This window comes from Corvus kubaryi, unplaced genomic scaffold (genome assembly GCF_017639235.1).
Source record: "Corvus kubaryi isolate FWS band 111438036 unplaced genomic scaffold, C.kubaryi_AGA036_p1.0 78, whole genome shotgun sequence".
Lineage (NCBI taxonomy): Eukaryota > Metazoa > Chordata > Aves > Passeriformes > Corvidae > Corvus > Corvus kubaryi.
The window spans coordinates 7647388-7667506 of record NW_024582065.1 but is presented as its reverse complement, the minus strand read 5'-3'; the positions used below and the strand labels follow the sequence as shown (position 1 = coordinate 7667506).

Below are 20119 nucleotides of genomic sequence, written 5' to 3'. Positions count from 1 at the left end.
AGCTGGCATTGTTTGCACTGCTCAAAAGGGTGTGAAATGCCACCACCACCATCGGGAGTGCCTGGCACTGGTTTTGCCACCCAAAATGCCATGGGATAACAACCAGATTCCTCAGGCTCCCAGAGCTTCCTGTAAGGATGTTCCATGTGTTGACCTGGACATGCTCATCCCACCCATTGCCCTTCCCCAGGCTGTGCTGCTGTTTGGCACACGGCAAAGTGGGACAGGACCTTCTAAATATAGAGCTTTCCTAATGGCTGCGAGGGGGGAAAAATATCCTGGATCCATTTATCTTTGCAAGGGAGCACCGTGGGGATTTCATAATTAAACTGTGCACATCCAGTTGCTATGGAGCTTTTCCCAGTGCCTGTCTCCATCAGCCAGAGGAAAATGGGTCAGTGTAGCTCTCTGCAGGCACCAGGTCCCAAATCTGGTTCTTCCCTTGCAGAAGAGGCTCTGAGCTCGTGGTATTGGTGGAGGTGGCCAAGGTTTGCACCAGCAGCCGGGTGATGCTGAGCCAGGACCTCCCAGGGGCATTTTGTAGCTCTCACCTTCACACCTGAGCCACGGCCAAGCCCTTGGAAGTCTCCACCGGGTCACAGCAATGGCCTTGCAAGGACACGTTGGAAAATCCGCCTTAATTTTTCATTCCTTCAACAGAGACAGTCCCAACTTCAAAAAAGATAAATAGAATTAAAACCCCAGCCTTGCTGAAGAGCCCAGAGCAGGCTGGCTGCTGATTCTGTGTTTCCTTTTCTAGCCATACAATTCCAGTTGTAGCCAGGGATGTTCTTCCTGCAGGTTGCCTGTCCCTACTTATCTTGATTTTCCATGGAAGCCATTGGGAGCCCTTCCCCTCTGAGTGATTCTTTGGGAATCACACCCAAACCACTTCATTCAAACGGCTCTGGGAGTTGTATTTTGTGCATTCCTTGGTCACCTTTAACGAGGTTTATGTGAAAGGTCAGAGCAGCTGCGTCCTCCGTGGATCCCAAAGAGGAACAGACAGCGGAGCAGCTGTGCTCAAGGTGGGCTTGACCTTATCAGATGGAGGCAATGTAGGAAAAATTAAAAAAAACCTTGCTGGTGCAATTAAGCAGCTGCCTGTGAGCCTGGGACAGTGACAATTCCTGCACAGCCAGCGTGGGATGTGGGCTGGAGCAGCATCACCCCCGGAAAGCAGCAGGCTCTGGGAAGCAGTGGGGGTGTGCATAGATTGTGGATTTAATTATCATCTCCCAGCCCACCTTTTGGAGCAGCCAGAGGGAGAGGTTGTTGTTGTTATTATTAATATTATTACTCACTTGCAAGAACTTTCAGATCTGCTCACTTTTAATCAGTCAGACTCCTGGAGATGATTTGTGCTGTGCTGCCTCAAAAAAAAAAGGTCCTTGGCAAAAGTCATCCTGCTTTAATTCACTGCCTTCAGCAAGGGACAGCCACCTCCTCCTGGGCATGGCCACCAAGGGCAGCAGGATGGCACCAGGGCAGCCAAGGATTCTTCCCATTATCCCAAACTGGTTTGGGGTGGAAAAGACCTTAAGGACCATCCCATTCCACCCCCCTGCCCTGGGCAGGGACACCTCCCATGATTTTTCCTGCTGTCACCCTGAAGGCACCATAAAAACCCCCACGGGCGTGGCAGAAGGAAGACACCGAGGGCTTTCTTTCCTCACAAACACCCAAAGCTCCTGGCCAAGGCGGTGATTTATCAGCCTCGTTATGCCATCAAAACCAATCGCCTCAAAACACAACCAAGGCCTCTCCCGGCGCGTTAACAGCCAGGGTTGGAGGAGGGAAAAAGGGCCGTAAAAATAACGAGGAAGGGTTTTATGGGAAAGACTTCCGCAGGGAAGAGTTGATGGCTGTGCACGTCCAGAGGCCAGGAACGCTCAGCTCAGGATGGGAAAATGTCAGGCAACCACCAGCAGGTCGAAAACCCTGGGAACAGAGGGACGTGCAGGGGGAACCCCCGCAGCGGCCCCGCACAGCTGGGGATTGGACCAAAAAAGCCAAATCATTCCCAGCTCCCACTCGGGACTACGCAGGGTCTCACCTACTCCTGAGTCAAACGCAAAGCCCTTTAATGAGGTTAATTAACACACAGAGCCGGTGCCGTCCCGCAGCTGCCGGCACATCAGCCTGGCCATCAGTGCAGCGGGTGCCGGCAATTAGAGAAGCACCAGTAATTAATTGCTCTGTTTTTCTTGGTTTTGCTGTTGTTTTTCCCTCTCTTCCAAAAAAGGGATGCAGACCCCACGCACCCTTGGATAGAGCTGGGAAGTGGACCCTGCTCTGAGTTAGATTTGGAGGGTTATCAAAGCCTTGGTGTACCCGAGGCTCAGCTGAACTGCAGGGACAGAGGAAATTACTGAATTTTGGTGCAAAAAACTAATACTGCAACAGAAAAATGAATCAAAAAATCCCATTCTTTGATATTTCTAAACAAAAGGGTGGTCCCAGAGGTGAGCTCCAGCCCTGCCAGGGAGGGGAAAAGCATATTGTGCATTTCTGAGGTTTTCCAGTGCTGTTCTGCGCTCCCGAGGTTGTACTTGGTACATTTATTTATACACGGCCGACTTAATTAGATGTTCTTTTGTCTCCAGTGGCAGCGAGGTGAATCAGCACTCTCTGTACACACGGCAAGGTCTCTGCTCAGGACCAACTCCTCGGAAACTCACATTCCCAGCCTTCCAAAAAACCCTGGCAGGGGTAAGGGGGCTGTGTTTGCCCTGACCCAAAGCTCCCAGCGCTGCGTTTCTCCAACGCGGCTTTGATAACGCAACCACAGAGGTTAAAAGCAAAGGCAGCACTTTAAGGGGGAAAGAAATCCCCAGGAATCACCACATTCCCAGGAATGAGGGGCTCACTCAGGGCAGAGAGTGGCAGCACGAGTGGAGCTGCTCCTGCCTCTCCCTGCCACCGTGAATCACCTGCAGCTTGTGTTGCTCCAACTCCTCAGGCACAGGAGACAAACACAAGCTGATGAAAAGGATTTTTACCATTATTTCTTTTCCTACCTTTGGGGGTTATCCCCGGAGAGAGCAGTGCCCCCCCCCCCCCCCCCAGTCCTGCACACCATCCCAAACCCCACGGGAGCGCTCTCGCCTTCCAGCCCAAGCCAGGTGTCCTCTGAGAAGGCTGTGGAAAAGCTGCAGAGCTGAAGTAATTTATCCAATTAACAAACGCACACAAGCACCTGCGAACCCGAGGGTGTGGTGGGGACATCACCGCCTTGCTGAGCCCCAAACCCGCCCAGCTCACAGCAAAGCCACCCAAAGGACCTGGGCATGAGGCAGCCTGGGGACATTTGAGTACTGAGAGGTGTTGATCTGCCCCAAAACAGGATTCGAGGGTGGTTCCACACCCACTGGAGCAGCCACAGCCGTGTCAGCGCAGCTGCTGCAAAGGGGCCCTGATTTATACATTGATTTTTGCTGATTTTTTTCCATCAGCAGACCCGGTCACTTGCTGTTTTATCCTCCAAACCCACTCGGCCATGTTCAAAGCAATGCAAGACTGAATGCCAAAGTTTTACACATTTTTTTTCCCCCCTCTCAGTGTCTGGCTTCATTTTTCATCAATGTTTTCATGCAACATTGCCAACATCGTATTGTGAGGCGAACGCGTGGCTGTGTCAGCCAGATGTCTGCATTCCAGCACTTCCATTTGCAACCAGCAATTCCTCCTGCCTCGGGAAAAGCGCTGCCCACCCTGCTGGAATACTGGAATGTGGAGAATGGAGCAGGTGCTGATGCCCAGGGGAGGATGTAGGATGAGGCGATTCCTCCCGGCTTTCACTCGGGCGGGATTTTTCTCTGGCAGATGGGAGTGGGCTGCAGCATTCATTATTTCATTGCCACCTATTCCTGGCAGTCTCACAATCTTCTGTTCCACCGGGGCGAGGAGCCATTTGTGGGCTTTGGACGCGTGAGTGGGAAGTCGTTATCAGGCGCTTTCTCCTCAGCCCAGCGATTATGCAACAGGAGGTGGGGTGTCCAACCCGCAGCCTTGCAGAAAGTCCTGGTCTGGGTTGGTTTTGGGTTCGTGGAATCCCAGACTGGTGTGAGTTGGAAGGAATCTTAAATCTCATCTCCTTCCACCCCCGGAGACTTCTCCCTAGCACAGGGAGGAGGTGACAACCCACCCTGCTCCCACCTCCTCGTTCAAGCCTTGCTTGTTGCTCCTCCAAAAGCAGTTGGATTGAGGGCTTGCAGAAAGTCTCCTTGCACCTGTGTTTTCCATGGGACATGGTGGATTAGCAAGGAGAAGCTGGCTGTTCTTGCTGCCCGCTGAATCCCCCTTAACGAGCTTTCCTCAACAACCCCATTTCGGAGCTAAACCCATTCCCAGGGTGAGAGGGAAATACCCTGAAAGTGTGGATAACTTCAGCACAGGAGGGAATTCAGCAGGAGTGAGGCCTCCCAGGCCTTTGCACAGCTCTGGGTGTCTCCCACATTCCCAAGCCCTGCTGTTGGAATCGTGCATGGAATTTGCCCAGCTCCCAGCCGCGGCATCCCAGGCACGGGCATCAGAGCAAACTTCCCCCTCCACCTGCTGCTGTTATTGCATCCACAGCAGGCACAATTTAATTTATTGGAGCGTTTTTTATTTCCCAGTGGTTTCCCCAGTGCTGTGTGTGGAGGGAAGATGAACTCCCTCACTCCTGCCCTGCTCTCTGATCTCATCACTCTTCCAGCTGCTCCGTGGTGACGGTGACACGTTGGTGTTTGGGCCTGCCCTGATGCCAAGATACAAACAAAAAGAGGGGAAAGAGGATGGGATGGAAGTGCAAGTGTGATGTTCACTCCAAAATCCCATTATCCCGGCTTTTCCTGGGAGATGAGCATGTGCAAATGTGACTCTGCTTGTCTGGGGTGTCGCCGGACACAATGTGTGATATCTGCAGGCAGGTAGGGAATTTGGGGATTTCCAAAAAGCATCTGTGACCTCCCAGCTGCGCCTGCAAGGGGCTGTGTGCCCAGAGTGAGGGGAGATGGAGTTCCCAGAAGAGAGATGGATTTCCCAGAGCACAGAACTTTGCTGCTCAAATCATCCACCCCAGGACATCCTAAGCAGGCCCAGAACAGTCCTGTAAAGGCTCCAGGAGTTTTATTCCGGTTCATAAAAGAAAAATGAGATTTTTTTATCCCTCCATGTAGCACAGCACCACACATAAGGCAGGGAAAACCTCCTGGAACTTGAAAGCTCAAAGGGTGCTCGCAGAGAGGTTACGGGGCCTCTGTCACCTGCCTGAAGTGGGATATTTAGGGCAAAAACTCCACAGAAACTCATGGAGTATTTTAGGATATAAAAAGCAAAGGGAGAACATGACCAGATGCTCTCTGGATTCGTCAGTGAACAACAGAGACACCGAATGGTTCAACTTGCTGGATACTGAAAGACAGCAGAGATTAATTTCAGCACTTAATTAGAATCCCTCTCATCTCCCTCTTCATCCCTGTTTCCCTTCCCTTCCCTTCCCTTCCCTTCCCTTCCCTTCCCTTCCCTTGTTTGTCCACATGTGTTTCCAGGGAGCGTCCTTCAGGGAAGAGGGAGGTGTGAGATATGCCAATGTTTATTTTAACAGCTCCTTTTTTAGGGCTCTGCTGTGAACATGCTCCTCCTGTTGAACGGGCTTGTTGCTATGGGATGAAGTGCTCCAAGTTCCTTGGGCTTGTTCTTCTTCTCCCTTCCACTTACACTCAGGTCCCCACTGAAGGATATTTTTGGGGGTGTTCCCATGGGGTGTCCCTCCTTCCCCTCGCTAATGCTTCCAGGGAATTAATGACCCACTGAGTTCGATGTCCTCACGGAGTTTCAGCTGCAGCTGGGCTGAGGCCCAGGCTGGACAGGGCTTGGAGCAACCTGGGCTGGGGAAAATCCCCGGGGTGGAAGGAGATGAGATTTGAGATTCCTTCCAACCCAAACTGGTCTGGGAGACCATGAACCCCAAACCAGCTCAAACCAGGACTTCCTGCAGTGCTCGAGCACTCCTGTGAGGCTCGAGGTGGGTGTAGAGCACCTACCACACCTCCCTGCTACACCTCCCGCAGCACCCCCAAAAATCCTGCCTTAACAGCCGGCAATCCCGGCATTAACACTCTATTTATTATTTAAATAAACCGCATTAGAGCATCGCCGAGCACTGCCAGCTCTGGTGGCCTCTTTCCAGCTTTCAGCAGAGCATTTCAGCTCCTCACACAGTCCATTAGACACCATCACCCCCAGGACAAATTTCCTGCTGACCCTTCGCTGATTGCCCTGCCGCAGGTTTTCTCCCATCTGCTCGAGCTGCGCGGGGCTATTTTTACGCCGAGGGCTGGAACATTTTCCAGCTCTTTATCCCGGCTTTGTGCGTGCCCGGGGCTGGACCGGGCAGTGGGGAGCCTGTGGCTGCTGGAGGGAGCAGGGATGGGAACATCTGGCAGCGGCAGAGCAGCGCGATTCGCTCCCGTTACGGTAACGCGGTAACGAGGGCTGGTAATTAAACGGCTGGCGGCTTTTTCCTGTGCAAAAAAACCCCGGTTTATCGAGTTTCCCAAAGCAAGTGTTGTGGCTGGAATCTGGGCACGGAGCCCTGCTGGTTTACAGCGCTTCAGCTTCCTCTGCTGCTGCTGCTGCTGCTGCTGCAGCGAGGGCTGCTCTGGGAACGCAGCAAACGGCTGCAAACAGCTGCAAACACACCCCAAACACCTCTAAACACACCCCAGACACACCTGCAAACACCTTCGAACACACCCCAAACACCTCCAAAACCACCCCAAACACACCAAACACCTTCAAACACACCCCAAACACCTCCAAAACCACCCCAAACACACCAAACACCTGCAAACACACCCCAAACACCTGCAAACACACCCCAGACCCCTGAAACACCTGCAAACACCTGCACCTGGCCTCTGTCGCAGACTGGGGAATGCTCAGCAGGAATTGGGGATCTCCTCCTGCACAACATCCTCTGTTTGCAAGGGCTGGTTTTCTTCCCAGGGATAAGAGATCCTAAAATCCCCAGAGGAGAGCCAGTGAGGAGACAGAGGTGTACACCTGGCCTGGTGTCACCATCATCATCATCATCATCATCATCACCATCATCATCATCATCATCACTGCTGCCACCACAGCTGTCCCAGAGGATCCCAGCCCTGTTTGGCTCCATCCCCTGCAAACCCCAAATACCTCTGGCCACTGCTGCATCCACTGCTCCGGGTGTTTCAGGGGAAATGCCAGAAATGCCAGGAAAGAAGGAATGTGGGTGTCTGGAAGAGTTTCTCTGCTGCTGCCAGCCCTCAGGTGGGGTTGCAAGAGAAAATTTTATTTGAGAGCACAAATATTTGTGCTTGAAGACAGTGGGCCTCACCTAACACCTTTTCTCCAGGAACACTCCTCTTGGATTGCAGGACTCACCCAAATCTCACTTCCCAAAGCGCCCAGAGCCACCCCCTGTCCCTCTCACCACGGCAGATCTGTCCTTTCCTCCTCCAGCGTTTGCTGCCAGGTGATCCCACGCTATTCCTTGCTCATCCCTGTATTTCCCTGGACTTTGCTCCCTCAGCAGAGCACAGCTCCTCCCGGCCAGGATCCCTGGCAAATTCCTGCCCAGCTGCTCCTTTAAAACCCCAGCACAGCCACCGAGCCTCCTCCGCGTGGCTCCGCGCTGCAGAACCGCAATAAAACTTGAATTAACTGAACGCCTCCCTCCAGAGGGGACCTCCCTGGCCCCTCTGAGTGACTCGTGCAGCCACAGGGTGTCTGTTTTATTAGGGAATGCCAGGGCCAATTTGATGGGAACTGGAGGCTGCTCAGGCCACGGAGAGGAAGCAACATTCAATTCCGAGTGACAGTGCCCCGGTGCAGAATGACTGGTAAGCGCTGAGTTGCCACAGATGGCAGATCTGTGTTTCCTCTCCCCAAGGCCCCTCGCCTCTGTGAGCGTTTGAGGAAGGGCCCACGGTGCTGCTCTGCCTGCAGACACCTTTTCTGGTAGCTCAGAAAGCGCCAAAATGGGATAAATGGAAAGATTCTCCTCAGAGTGAGGAGGTTCTCTAAAAGCCAGATCAAAAAGGCAGGAAGAGGGTGAGAAAAAGCTCAGCCCTTGCCTGGAAAGATGGAGCTGATTCACTCTCGAAGCTGGCAGGATGCTGAGGACCAGCAGGAAGCAGCAGACTCTGGACAAACCTATGGAGAGGTCCCAGCTGCTGGTCTGGGATGCTGCTCCCTGTCCCAGACCTGTCCCTGAGGACACCAAACTCACGGAGCCACCGGTGACCGCGGCTGCCGGCCCAGGCAGTTCCTTATGCAATCGCTCCTCTTTTTGTTCCTTTTTTTGGTTTGATTTGACAGATTTGTTCAAAACCAGCGTGGGAATACAAATGACACGTTCAATCCAGATCAGCTCCCGGCTTTACAGCATCCCAGAGAAGATCAGCGCTGTATTATCACAAGTGCTCCGCTCGGGCTGAGAACAAAAGCCCAGCTCAGGTTGTAGCTCGTGGGGTATTGGCACAGCTCTGCCACACCCCAAAGCCACTTCTCTCTGTCCTCCCGTGGTGGTTACACAGCAGACTCCTACCAGCCATGAATTTCTTCTTCCCAGCACTGTTTTTCAGGAGGAAGATGCAGTTTGGGGTGAGGGCTGGTGCCTGTTCTGCTGCATCCCTCCTTTATCGTCATGGATGTGATGGGAGCGCCGCCATCCCTTCCGAAAGTCTGAGGAACCACGTTTGAGAGGTTTTCAGCACATCCCTTAATCCCTCTTCAGGTCGGCAGAACCACAGCTGCTCCCCTTCTCTGCAGATTTTGGGAAGACCTCATCCCTGGGCTTGTCAAGTGGTCACTCACCTCCTCAGATTTTTGGCCACCACGATAAATCCGGCCATGGACCCATCTGTGCTTCACAGAAGACCCAATTTCCCTCCTGTGTTTGCAGCTGCACTCCTCCAGCTCCCAGCTTGTGTGATCCACGGAATATAATCCATGCCCATCTGGCCTTTACTTCTTCCGGATGGTCCTGAGCCTGCAATGTGCTGGAACAGAGGGTCTCAGGAGCTGTCAACAGGCAGAAGCACATCCAAGGTCAATTAATATAACGAGGGATGGGTACATTTGTTGTTACAGTGCTGTGAGAGTGGAGTCATTAGGAAATCAGCCTCTAATTGCCCTCTTAATGATTCTAACTCCTCTGCACTCATTCAGAAGCATCTCTATTGTATCAGGTATAAAAAGAGCAGCCTCCCTGACACGGTTTATGACTTTATTGAAACCCAGGGTTTTATGCTAATAACCCTCAGCTCCTGGGCTGTATTTCCCCAGTGAAGGAAATGTGTGCGTTGGTGTGGGTCCAAGGCAATTTGTAAACACGAAGTATTAAAGGGGCTCAACATTTGAAAAAGTTTTAATTGGAAACTCAACAAATTGCTTCGCAAGTTCTTAATGCTTCAATATGGAGCTCTCAGATAATGAGGAGCTAATTAAGGGGCCAGGATTCAGTATTTTATGATAACTGTCTCCATATGGGCTCAGCACTCAGTGCTTGCAGAACTAATGAAGGTCAGGGAAGTAACAGCAAAGGAAGAAAGGGAAATGTTTAGCTCTCAGAGTTGTGATGATGCTAAGCAATGGCCAGGGTTTGTGCCTGGCTTCTAGGCCAGGTGCTGAGTGAGCTTCATTTAACTCCTGGGACAGGCTGGGGAAGTGTTCCAGCAGCTCTGGGCTGCACTTCACAGCCCAGAGCTGCTTTTCATGGCCCAGAGCTGCATTTCAAGGCCCAAACCTGCACTTCACAGCCCTGAGCCAGGCAAGATCCCCTGGGATGGGCTGAGGGCTCCAGGGAAGGGGGATGGATCAGAGCCAAGGGTAGGGAAGGACCATGGCTTGGTGAAGTGTAGGAACGAGAGCAGATCCCATCAGGTGCCCCCTTCATCCCAAGGCAGGTGTCACCCAGCTGGAGGGCACTGGTCCCTCTGACTCAGGACGAAGGCAAAATTAAATAATGGAATGGTTTGGGTTGGAAGGGACCACAAAGATCATCCTGTGCCGGGATGACACTTTCCACTGCCCCAGGTTGCTCCAAGCCCCATCCAGCCTGGCCTTGGACACTTCCAGGGATCCAGGGGCAGCCAAAGCTTCTCTGGGCACCCTGTGCCAGGGTCTCCCCACCCTCACAGGGGGAAATTTCTCCCTAGTATCTCATGTACATCTCCCCTATTTCCGTTTTAAGCCATTCCCCCTTGCCTTGTCATTCATAAAAATCCCCTCTCCATCCAATCCATCCCAGCTATGGAGCTGGGACTCGGCTGGTGGGGCTGGGAGCAGCTTGGGTTCTGCAGCAAGGCCTCCCAAACTCCTGGAGCAGGGCTTCCCAAGGAATACCTTGGCAAACATGAACGATACATAAACACACAGAACTATGGTCAGATGTTCCTCTGAAGCAGCTCACTGACTCCCAGGACTAAATTTGGACCAACAAGCCTCGTGCATCAAATCATTAAGTCACAGGGCTATAGAAAGCAATCCTCTGGGACGTTCTTGCCTTTGAGTGGCTCATCCACTCCCAGTCTAATCCATACCATTAAGTGTACGGCCATATGGCATCCATTTATAGAATATCGCACTGCAGGCAAATAGGACAAAGGTACACCCCTCAAAGCACTCCTCTCATCTCATTAACTTTGGGTCCATGTTACACAGGAGCTGCTCCGGCTCTGCTGCGTTCAAGGACATTTTGTGCTGCGGAGCCTTTGTCTTAAATGAATTGCACAGGGAAAATTAGAATCTAAATGTAGCCGTGCCCTAAAGCAAACAGCATTATTTTAATAGCCTTTCTGTAACTCGATTTATTTCTGCAGATCGATGTTGTGAAGCAGGCGTCTTCTTTTGTCCTCGACTCCTGTCTAATGACCACGCCGGCTGTGGGGAATTTGGCACGGGGTGGTGTTGTTGTGGCAGGGTGCCTGGGTGGGCTGTGCAGGTTTCGGTGGTGCCCTGCCATGTGCTGTGCTTCTGCCTGAAACCTCTCCCCAAAACTGGACACATTGGCTGGGGCAAACTCTGTGAATACCTGCAGAGGTCTTAGAGAGGAACCATCTCCTCGTTAGAACACCTCCTAGGATGGAGGACGCCAAGCCTGGCTGTGGGACAATAAACCACACCAAAAAGCAATCCAGCACGTGGTACAGCCAGGATTCCCAGCTGCTTTTCCACCCTGAAGCCCTCGAGGAGCTGGGCAGGAGCAGCTCCAGTGCAAAGCCCAGCCCTCATGCCATCATCAGCCTCTGTCCCATCGATTGCAGCATCCCTGGATCCAGCTCTAACCCTTACAAAACCAGTGTGCTGCCCTTCAGTGAGTTTGCACTGAAGAAATACATTAATTAAATAGAAATGACTGCAGGTGCCTTCCTGCTTTTTGGCTTAACAGATTTCTCCTGCCTGTCGAGGATCAATACTGCTGCCAATTGCACAATGGGTCTCCAGCCCCTCTTTTTGAGCTTCTTGGGGGGAAAACCACTGCTAAATAGTGAAGTTCTCCCCAAACCTGGCAGTCCAAAGTGCTGGAATTACACAGTGTAGCAGAGGAATGAGTCCTCAGAGAGCTGTCCCCATTCTGCATCCAGCCACGGCTTCAGTGAGAGCAGCAGTGCTGACACAGGGCAGCCTCTCAGCCCCGTGGAACTGCCTGGAACACCTTCACCACGAGGATTGCTCAGTGCTTGTGGTTTAATCCAGCTCTGAGAAACCACATCAGACTGGTTTTCTTTCCCCTTTCCCTCCTCCTGTTGAAGAGCCCAGCAGGGAACTGCTGCAAAGGCCAAGAGGTTGAAATCCATATGTGCAGCTTGCAGCAAACACCGATTGCTGATATTCAATTTCCTGACCTTGGTGATCCCTGCTCCTTCCCAGGGCCCTAAACCATCCATCTGCTGAGTCCAAAGGCTGAGCCTCATTGGGCCACTTGGCTGAAAAATTGTCATTCCTGGTGGTGCTAAACATGGTCACTTCTGTGGGGGAAGAGGCAACAGGGATCTCACACCAGCCCAGCGAGGCCTTTGCAGCTGGCACAGGGACCATGCCCCTGCTGCCCTCGAGATCCAGCTCAGGGGGCTCCCTGGGAGGGCAGGAAAGGTGCTGTTCCTTCACCTGGAGCTGGTTGGAGTGGGAATTGCTAAATATTGTTCTCCTGAGGGTGCAGGGGAGAGATGGGACCCCACATCTCGCAGCAGAGAGAGAGAAGAGCCCACATCTCACACCAGAGAGATGATGGGACCCCAAATCTCACAGCAGAGAGAGGTGAGACCCCACATCTCACACCAGAGGGAGATGGAACCCCAAATCTCACAGCAGAGAGAGGTGAGACCCCACATCTCACACCAGAGGGAGATGAGCATCCTGCAGCCCTGCGAGGGCCCTGCTTTGGCAGAAGCAGGAGGGCTGATCGTGCTGGGCACCCAGCCCCCAGCAGTGACAGTCACTCTTTAGAATAAGTTAAATGAAGGAGATTTGTACCTGCACAAGCCTGTAGCAAACTCAGGGTGGGGAGCACTCCAAGAATCCAAGAAGGAATGGGATCCAGCTGCACTCAGCAGTCCAAAGTGGTGTCTCCAGCTCCAATGAAGGTGACAGATGATGAGATTTCCTCCTGTTGTGGCAGCAACACCAGACACTGTCAGTCCCTGAGGGGGTGGCCGGACCCTGCCCACAGCAGGAGCAGCCACAGGATTTTATCTCCTTGAAGCAGGGCCTGCTCCAGATGAAAATGGGAAGGGAATCCCTACGGAGCAGAAAGCCAACCCTCCATCTTCCCAACCCCCAGCCGCAGCTACACATCAGGAAATATTCCCTGGAAGGAAACTCAGGATGGCTGCTCAGCATTTACCCCAAAAAATTCCTGTTCTCCCTCCCTCGCTCACTCACACAGAGAAGACAACAAACAAAGCAGGGAAGTCTCCTAATAGTTTTATTGTTCCTTAGATAACTGTGGATAGTACAAAGTTTTCCTCTTAAAAAAAATTAATTACCTTCACACTTCCATAAACAAAGCTTCCCATGGGAATCTGCTGCCACAGAATCTCCACGGAAGCGATTTCCAACCACCATAATGCTATGCAGATAGTATAACAGTAAGAGAATATTCTTGTAATTATCAACATGAAATTGGTTACCTGTGTATAAGGGTGAACACTGATATCTTTTTTTTTTTTTTTTTTTTTTTTGCCTTTTTAGAAACGAAAGAACCATCATTTATTAAATCCAAACTACATCATTGCATTTACAACATTCATTGCATAAACTGGACATACAAAGTTTTGCCACCTCTGGTAAATAACAGACATACATTATACAATATAGCTGCTGAATACATAAGTTCAAACAATATGGGTACAACAACTTGTTCATAATACATACTTAAACCATCGTGTTTAATAAGTTACTAAGACACAGATCCATGAGCTACTTCGGGTCTCAGCACAGTTAATCTAAGTGACAAGAACACAGTTGAGAGAGACAGTAGCTGCAATGGAAGGCGAAGAAAACTAACCTGTGATAGGTCTTGTTGAGACAGCCAGAGCTCCTCACGGGTCAGCTTTTCCTGCTTTTCCTTTCCACACATCCATCACAGCTGCCCGTGACGCCGGGGGAATGTCCATGCAACCCACACACGGAGGAGAGCGAGGCTCCCGAGGGTGAACTTCCAACAGTCATTGCCTTACTGCTTGAGGATGTACTCTAGGTTTGCTATCGGAACAGAAACAAAACAAAACCCCAAACTGAAGTGGTTCTCTGAGTGCAGTTCCAGCTGCAAGTACATGGTTACTCGTGAGTCTATAACACAGGGCCAGACTTCTAGAAATGTAGAGGTAATGCTGATCTGTCAGGTTTATGCTGGGTAATCCTCCATGACGTTGGTCTTAATTTTGGCAGCTGTTTATATATTTACTTATCTGAAGTATGTTTCCTTATGAGCTTTTTTTTTTTTTCTTAAATTAGTTTCTCCCTTTTTTTCCCTTTTTATTTGTTTTTTCCCTTTTAAATTTTCACTCTTATTCTATTTATTTATTTTTTTTCCTAAACCCAGTTTCTAACCAAGGCCGGGCTACAACTCGTCGGAGCGGATGACGTGGAAGAGGGTGACGTTGTACAGGATTTGGTGCCCGTTGTTCCAGGCGTAGAGAGCCCGATCCTTGGGGTTGTAGTCCAACATGGAGATGTGGGAATACTTGTTCTGGAAGGGGATGTCGATGTACTCGTAGGTGGAGGCGTTGGTCTGGTAGGCGTAGTGCACCTTGGTGCCGCCCGAGTAGCCGTTGGTGACGTAGAGGGTGCCGCAGATGATGAAGGCCTCGCCGGCGCTGCGCTTCGGGTAGCTGGTGTTCCAGGTCTGCAGGCTCTGCAGGGTGTTGGGGTCCAACTTGCTGATGACGATGTTCCCGGCGTTCTGGTTGGTGGCGTAGACGGCCCAGAGCCCGTTCTCGTCCACCATGAGGTCGATGTCTGAGTGGCCGCCCCAGGCGTAGTGGTACATGTTGTTGTAGCCGGCGTAGTCCAGGCTGCGCGTCTTGAGGATGGTCTCCGTTTTCAAGTCGAACCTGATGATGATGTGGCTTTGGTATTTGTTGAAGTAAATGGAGCCGTTGTAGACCACCTGGCCCGTGCCTGACCACGGGTGGGGGAGGCGGTGGGAGGTGAAGTTGTCGGTGTTCATGAAATCCGCCATGGATTTGTACTCCCGGACGAAGCGGTTGTTGTGGTAGCTGTCCATGTACCACACCTGGACAACACAAACACGGGGGGGTTAGGAATCACCCCAAAAACTAGGCTGGGAGAGAAATCCACAGCCAGGAACTATGGAATTGTCATAAAATGGTTTGGAAGGGAGCTTAAAACTCATCCAGTCCCACCCTTGCCAGGGACTCCTTCCACCAGCCCAGGCTGCTCCAAATCCCGTCCAATCTGGCCTTGAATCCAGCCAACATCTGTCACCTACACCCAGAAATAACCCCAATTTCTGGACCCCCGAAATCAGCTAAGAAATCAACCGAACAGCAAAGCTTTCCCTGGGGGATAACCTGGTATCTCCTTGGCTTAAGTGCTCCCCTGGGAATGCTGAACCACTGCCACCATCCTTCCTTCCTGAGGGCAATTAGCAACATTTCCCTGGCTAAACCCACATTTTCTGTCACTGCTGCTTTTGTTTCCCGAGGTGGCACTCAGTAAATTCCAGCAGCTGCTGTGCACAACTCCATTAATTTGGAATGCGGGAGCGAGGGATGCAATCACTCATTGTCAGGCAAATTCAGGCAAAAAGTCCATATTGGTTTAAAAATCATACACTGCTGCATCAAAAAGCTTAAAGTGAGGCTGCTGAAATATAAGAGACAAAGACATCTAAATCTTGCTCTGGGTAGATTGAGGGGAGATTTTAGATTATCATTTAAGTGCCAGTTCACTGGGGACACTGTCTAGACTCCTTAAAAAAAAAAAAAGCTTTTGTTATATGAAACCAATTCCGAGGCAAATGACCAAGCTGTGCAGTTAATATCCACGAGAAATATCCAGCCAGCCACTGACATTCTGGATGCAGTTGCTGCCTGAAAATGAGAGAGCTGCTTTCTGTAAGAGCCATTTAGGAAGGAGAAAAGGTAAATTTAGGAAGGAGAAAAAGTAAATTTAGGAAGGAGAAAAGGTAAATTTAGGAAGGAGAAAAGGTAAATTTAGCAAGAGGGAAGCCTTTAAGGCTGCAGATTTGGGTGATGTAGTGCAGATTTCTTCTGCAAACCCCTTGCAAAATGTGACAGCTCCGTGTCTGGAGTGTGATCATCAGTCTCTGAGAAGGACAGCCCAACATTTGGCTGCTGCCTTTGGGAAGTCAAATGGGGTCTCCAAAAACTTTGTAGGGAATTTCAGCCTTCCAGCATTACCTCCCTGGAAAACCTGCAGAGGTGGGGAATGAGGGTGTGGCAAATGGTTCTGACCCCCAGCCCCAAACCTTGGTGGGTTTGGGGGTGGCTGCAAAGCACCAGAGAACACCCAGAGCTGGAAATGAAACTCCTGCCTTCAACTGAACCAGCTTGGGAAATTAGAAGGGGAAAAATATCCAAAACCAGGCTGTCCCTTTGCTGTTCCCACTTCATGATCTGGTATGAAGAATTTGACACGCAAACATGTTGTGCTCTGTTTTTAAAGCCCAGCAGAGCCCTGTGTCACCATGCAGGGGCTGCAGGACCCAACAGCATTCCAAGGTCTGGAAAAGCAGCGAATGATGGATGAGCCATGTCCCATCACAGCAGCTGGCTCTGAGCAGTCTCCTCCTGTCCACACACAGCAATCCCAGCTCTCAGCATCCACCTGCTGCTCCCCCGGGGCTCACAAACCTCCCCCAGTTGTATTCCGTGGTTTCGTGACATGAACAAATGATCACACGAGCACCAAACACCTCCTGGGGCTCGGGGCCAGAAGCTGGGGATGATAAACTGCCCACCTCTGCCCATCCCCACTTTGCCACTCTGCTGAGCAGCCAATGAAGTTCCCTTAATGGTGTGTTCCTAAGGAAATTCCCAGCAGGTTTTATATATTAAATACACAGAGAGGCTTGGGAAGCTTCAGCTCCAGCTCGCAGCCTACTCGTACAACAAAAATGCACGGCAGAAAAAGGCATGCCTAAAAACATATCAAAAAACAGTGGTTTGAGGCAAAAACCTCTGAAGACTCAGGAGGATGTGAACCACCAGCTTCAGCTGAAAATTATCTTAGTGCCAAGGGAAGCAGCAAACACAGCCTGAAGGGGACAATTCTGTCCCCTCTCTCGAGCAAAATGAGACGTGATGTGGGTAAAACCTCCCCGCCTCACCTCTAAGCAGGGTTTTATTTGGGCTGGAAGTGAAATTTTGCTTAATAACCGTAAAATATGGAGGTGTTGAATTGGGGAACCAGTGCCAGCCAGTTGGCTGCTGGAGGGGACAACTCAAGTCACCTTCAAAGAAACCACCCAGGGGTGACTTCTCCAGAGCATCCCTCGTCCTCTCTTAGCTACAGAGCTGATACCAGGGCACAGCTCCCAGAATAGGTGCCCTGATCCAGCCCTTGCCGGTGCCTTTATCCTTTGAGGGATGCTGCATGCAGGAGGGAATTACAGGCAGCCAAGCTTTGTGCTTTTTGTTTTGTTTTGCTGCCTGCAAATCCTCGGCAAACACTCGAGATATTTTCCATTCCATCAGTCATGGGGAGCCAGGATTGATTTTCAGCCAGTTATTGGCCTCCTACCTCCTTGGGATCAAAATTGAATGGTCTGAATGGAAAAAAAAAAGAGACCAAAACAAAGCAAAACAAATCTCTCTCTCTGGCTGCAGTCAGTTAATTCCTCACAACAATGAGGGTGGAGGATGGAGGGCAAATGCAGGCAGATGACATTATCAGAGGCGCTGCCAGCAGAAGAGCAGCAGGGACCAGGACCACGGGTCCCTCTGCTGGGCCCCAGCTCCCTTCTGGCTGCTAAACACGGATTAGAAACCCAATACTTGATTTTTTTTCCCATGCAGACCTTGTGGTGACAATTCTGAGCCCGTGAACTCTCATCACTGCAATGAGTTTCACCTGCCCAGGAACCGGACCACTGCAGGGGCCGCTCAACTTTCCCTCATCCTCCCTCCCTGGGGATGCTCAGCCCCCTCCCACTGCCAGCAGAGCCCTGTGGGATGAATGAGGACATTCCCCAGGTTTCCCAGGGCACGATCTGGGCTGTGAGGAGTGTTCACTGTCCTCAGCCACACTGCTGGGACACAGGCATGACGCTGTCACACCCTTACCTTGTTCTCTCCCTCGGGAGCCAGAGGATCCGTCATCCACGATCCAAACCGGGAGCCCGAAGTTTTAATTGTGATCGGGTCACTTATTCCCGTCAGCTTCCCACAGGCTGGAAAAGAGGGGAAGGCTGGTGAGCACATCAGCCCCGTGAGGGGCACGGGAGCCAGTCCCACCCACCCCGCTCTGCCCACGGCTCTGCCCTGCTGAGGGTTGGTTTAATTACAGGGAATTAGGTCAGGAACAAGTGTGGGATGTTTTTGTTTGTTTCACGCCTCTTGGTGACAATTGTCCTTATCGCTGTCCCCAAGAAAAGGAGCTTTGCTGAAGCAGCCGGAGCTGCGAATGCCACAGAATTGAGAATGAGAGCAGCGAGCCAGGGCCGAGCAGCCCGGCGGAGGAACGAGCTCAAGAGCTGCTCGCCAAGAGAAAAAGGCAGCCGTGCCTATTCCAGCCCTGCTGGAAACGTGCGTTTGTTACAGGTTATGCAGAGGAGAGAAAAGAGAAAGGTGGAAAATGGCACACAATAAAAATCTCCTCCCTGCAAAGGTCATTTAGCAGCCGCTTTCCCTGCTCCCTCTCGGGTTGCACACTTAGCAAACGCTGATGGATCCAGCAGCCAGCTCTGCGACAGGAACCCCAGCGCAGCAGGGTGAAGGTGGGAGCGTCCCGAGGATCCCCCAGCAGCTGCCCCGGGAATCCTGCCAGACTCAGCCTCACCACCACAGGGATGGGCACCGGCAGAGCGCTGCGAGCCAGGTTTGAGGCACGCTCAGGTGCTCCACGTCTGCTGAATTCAGGGAGCCAGCTCAGCGCCTCGCTGCGTTTTCAAGCCCTAAATAAGAGGGGAAACAGCAGCACCTCTCCTCCAGCTCGTTTCCCACCCCTGGCTCTGTCCCCAGCCCCCCTCTGGGGCTGAGCATGGATAGGAGCCTGCTCTGCAACGCTGCAGCCTCAGCTCGGAAGGTGCAGCCACATCCAAGTTCCTTTTCCCAACACCATCCCCAAGTTTCAGCAAAGCTGCCACTCTGGTTCCCTGCCTCACCAACATTTGAACGCGTGTGCAGTGAGGAGGGACAGGTGAGGAGATGAAAACACCTCAGGAAGGACTGGGGCTGGTGGCGGATGTCCTGTTGGGCAGGGAGAGCTCATTTAAAACTCAGACACACCCAGGGCAGAGCTGGTCCTGAGCAAGACAAGCTCAGGGCAGAGGCAACAGGGGACAGCCACCACCTGAAGTTCAGGAGGTGTTTCCTAACTTCTCCTTTTTGATGTGGAAGCCTCTGGCAGGCTGGGGAAGGGGAAGGTGGCAGTGCTGGGGTGAAGAAGCTGCTCTGGGTGCTGTGGTGGGCGGCACTGCGGTACTTGCTCAGTGGTACCCAGGGCTGGGCTGCAGGTGGGAGCCCCTGCAGGTGCTGCTGGAACACAGGGAGAGCTCTGCCAGCTCAGGACAAGGTCAGCCTGCTCCAAATTACCAATTAAAATCATAGGATGGTTTGTTATGAGGGACCACTAAAGGTCGTTTAGTCCAACCCCCTGCAATGAGCAGGGATGTCTTCAAGCAGATCAGGTTGCTCAGAGCTCTGTCCAACCTGACCTTCATAGAATCATGGATTTGAGACCTTGAGTGTTTCCAGAACTCTGCAATCTCTCTCAGCTGCCTCTCTCCTTAGCCTGTTCTCACCTGCATTTTAATTGCTGATCAGACACATCCACCTGCTCCAGCTCTGAGCTGTGGCCAAAGGGATCCCCTTAGCCCAGGGCAGAAAACAGATGAAGATACTCCTGATATGCACCAGCAGGTCATGACCAAGGGGACCATCAGTGTTCCCACAGCCTCCAGACCCAGGCAGATAACGAGAGATGCCACCAAAAAGCAGAGATTTCCTAACACACGAGGCACAGGAATTTGCCCTCCTGCTGCACTCCAAACCTCTCAGCTCAGAGGGAGAGCAAAGTACTGGAGAAAGGATGCAATGGGTTAAAATAACAGATTTTAATGTCTCACAGGGGTCCAGCCTTCCCCTAATCCCAGATCTGCTCAGCGCTGCCTTCCATTATCGCAGCCCTACATTGCTGTCACTTTTATCTCTTCCTCCCATTTCCCTGGAGAGGAGCGTTGTATAAAAGCCCATTGATTTAAAAAAAAAAAAAAGTTTAAAAAGAAAAAAAGCAGCAGCAGCTGATAAGGGTAAAGCAGTGTTGTTTGCAACATCTCCTACACGTTTAGCTAGAGGCACACACACCCCAGCTCCTCAGCAGCGCAAGGGGGTTGTTCTTACACAGGGCAGTGTGTTCTCTCTCCCGGTGTAAACCTATCCCA

General features: G+C 51.6%; 1 protein-coding gene across 2 annotated transcripts in view; it reads right to left on the bottom strand.

The window, feature by feature from the left end:
* Positions 1-12938: 12938 nt before the first annotated feature.
* Positions 12939-20119, bottom strand: part of OLFM1 (olfactomedin 1) — a 32313-nt gene continuing 25132 nt past the window's right edge. For both annotated transcript variants that reach the window (XM_042051984.1, XM_042051982.1), the window contains exons 5-6: positions 17802-17908; positions 12939-14767 (exon numbers count right to left, since the gene is read on the bottom strand). In XM_042051984.1, the coding sequence (XP_041907918.1) occupies positions 14093-14767; positions 17802-17908 (782 nt within the window). In that variant the 3' untranslated portion in view covers positions 12939-14092. The remainder of the gene's footprint in view (positions 14768-17801; positions 17909-20119) is intronic.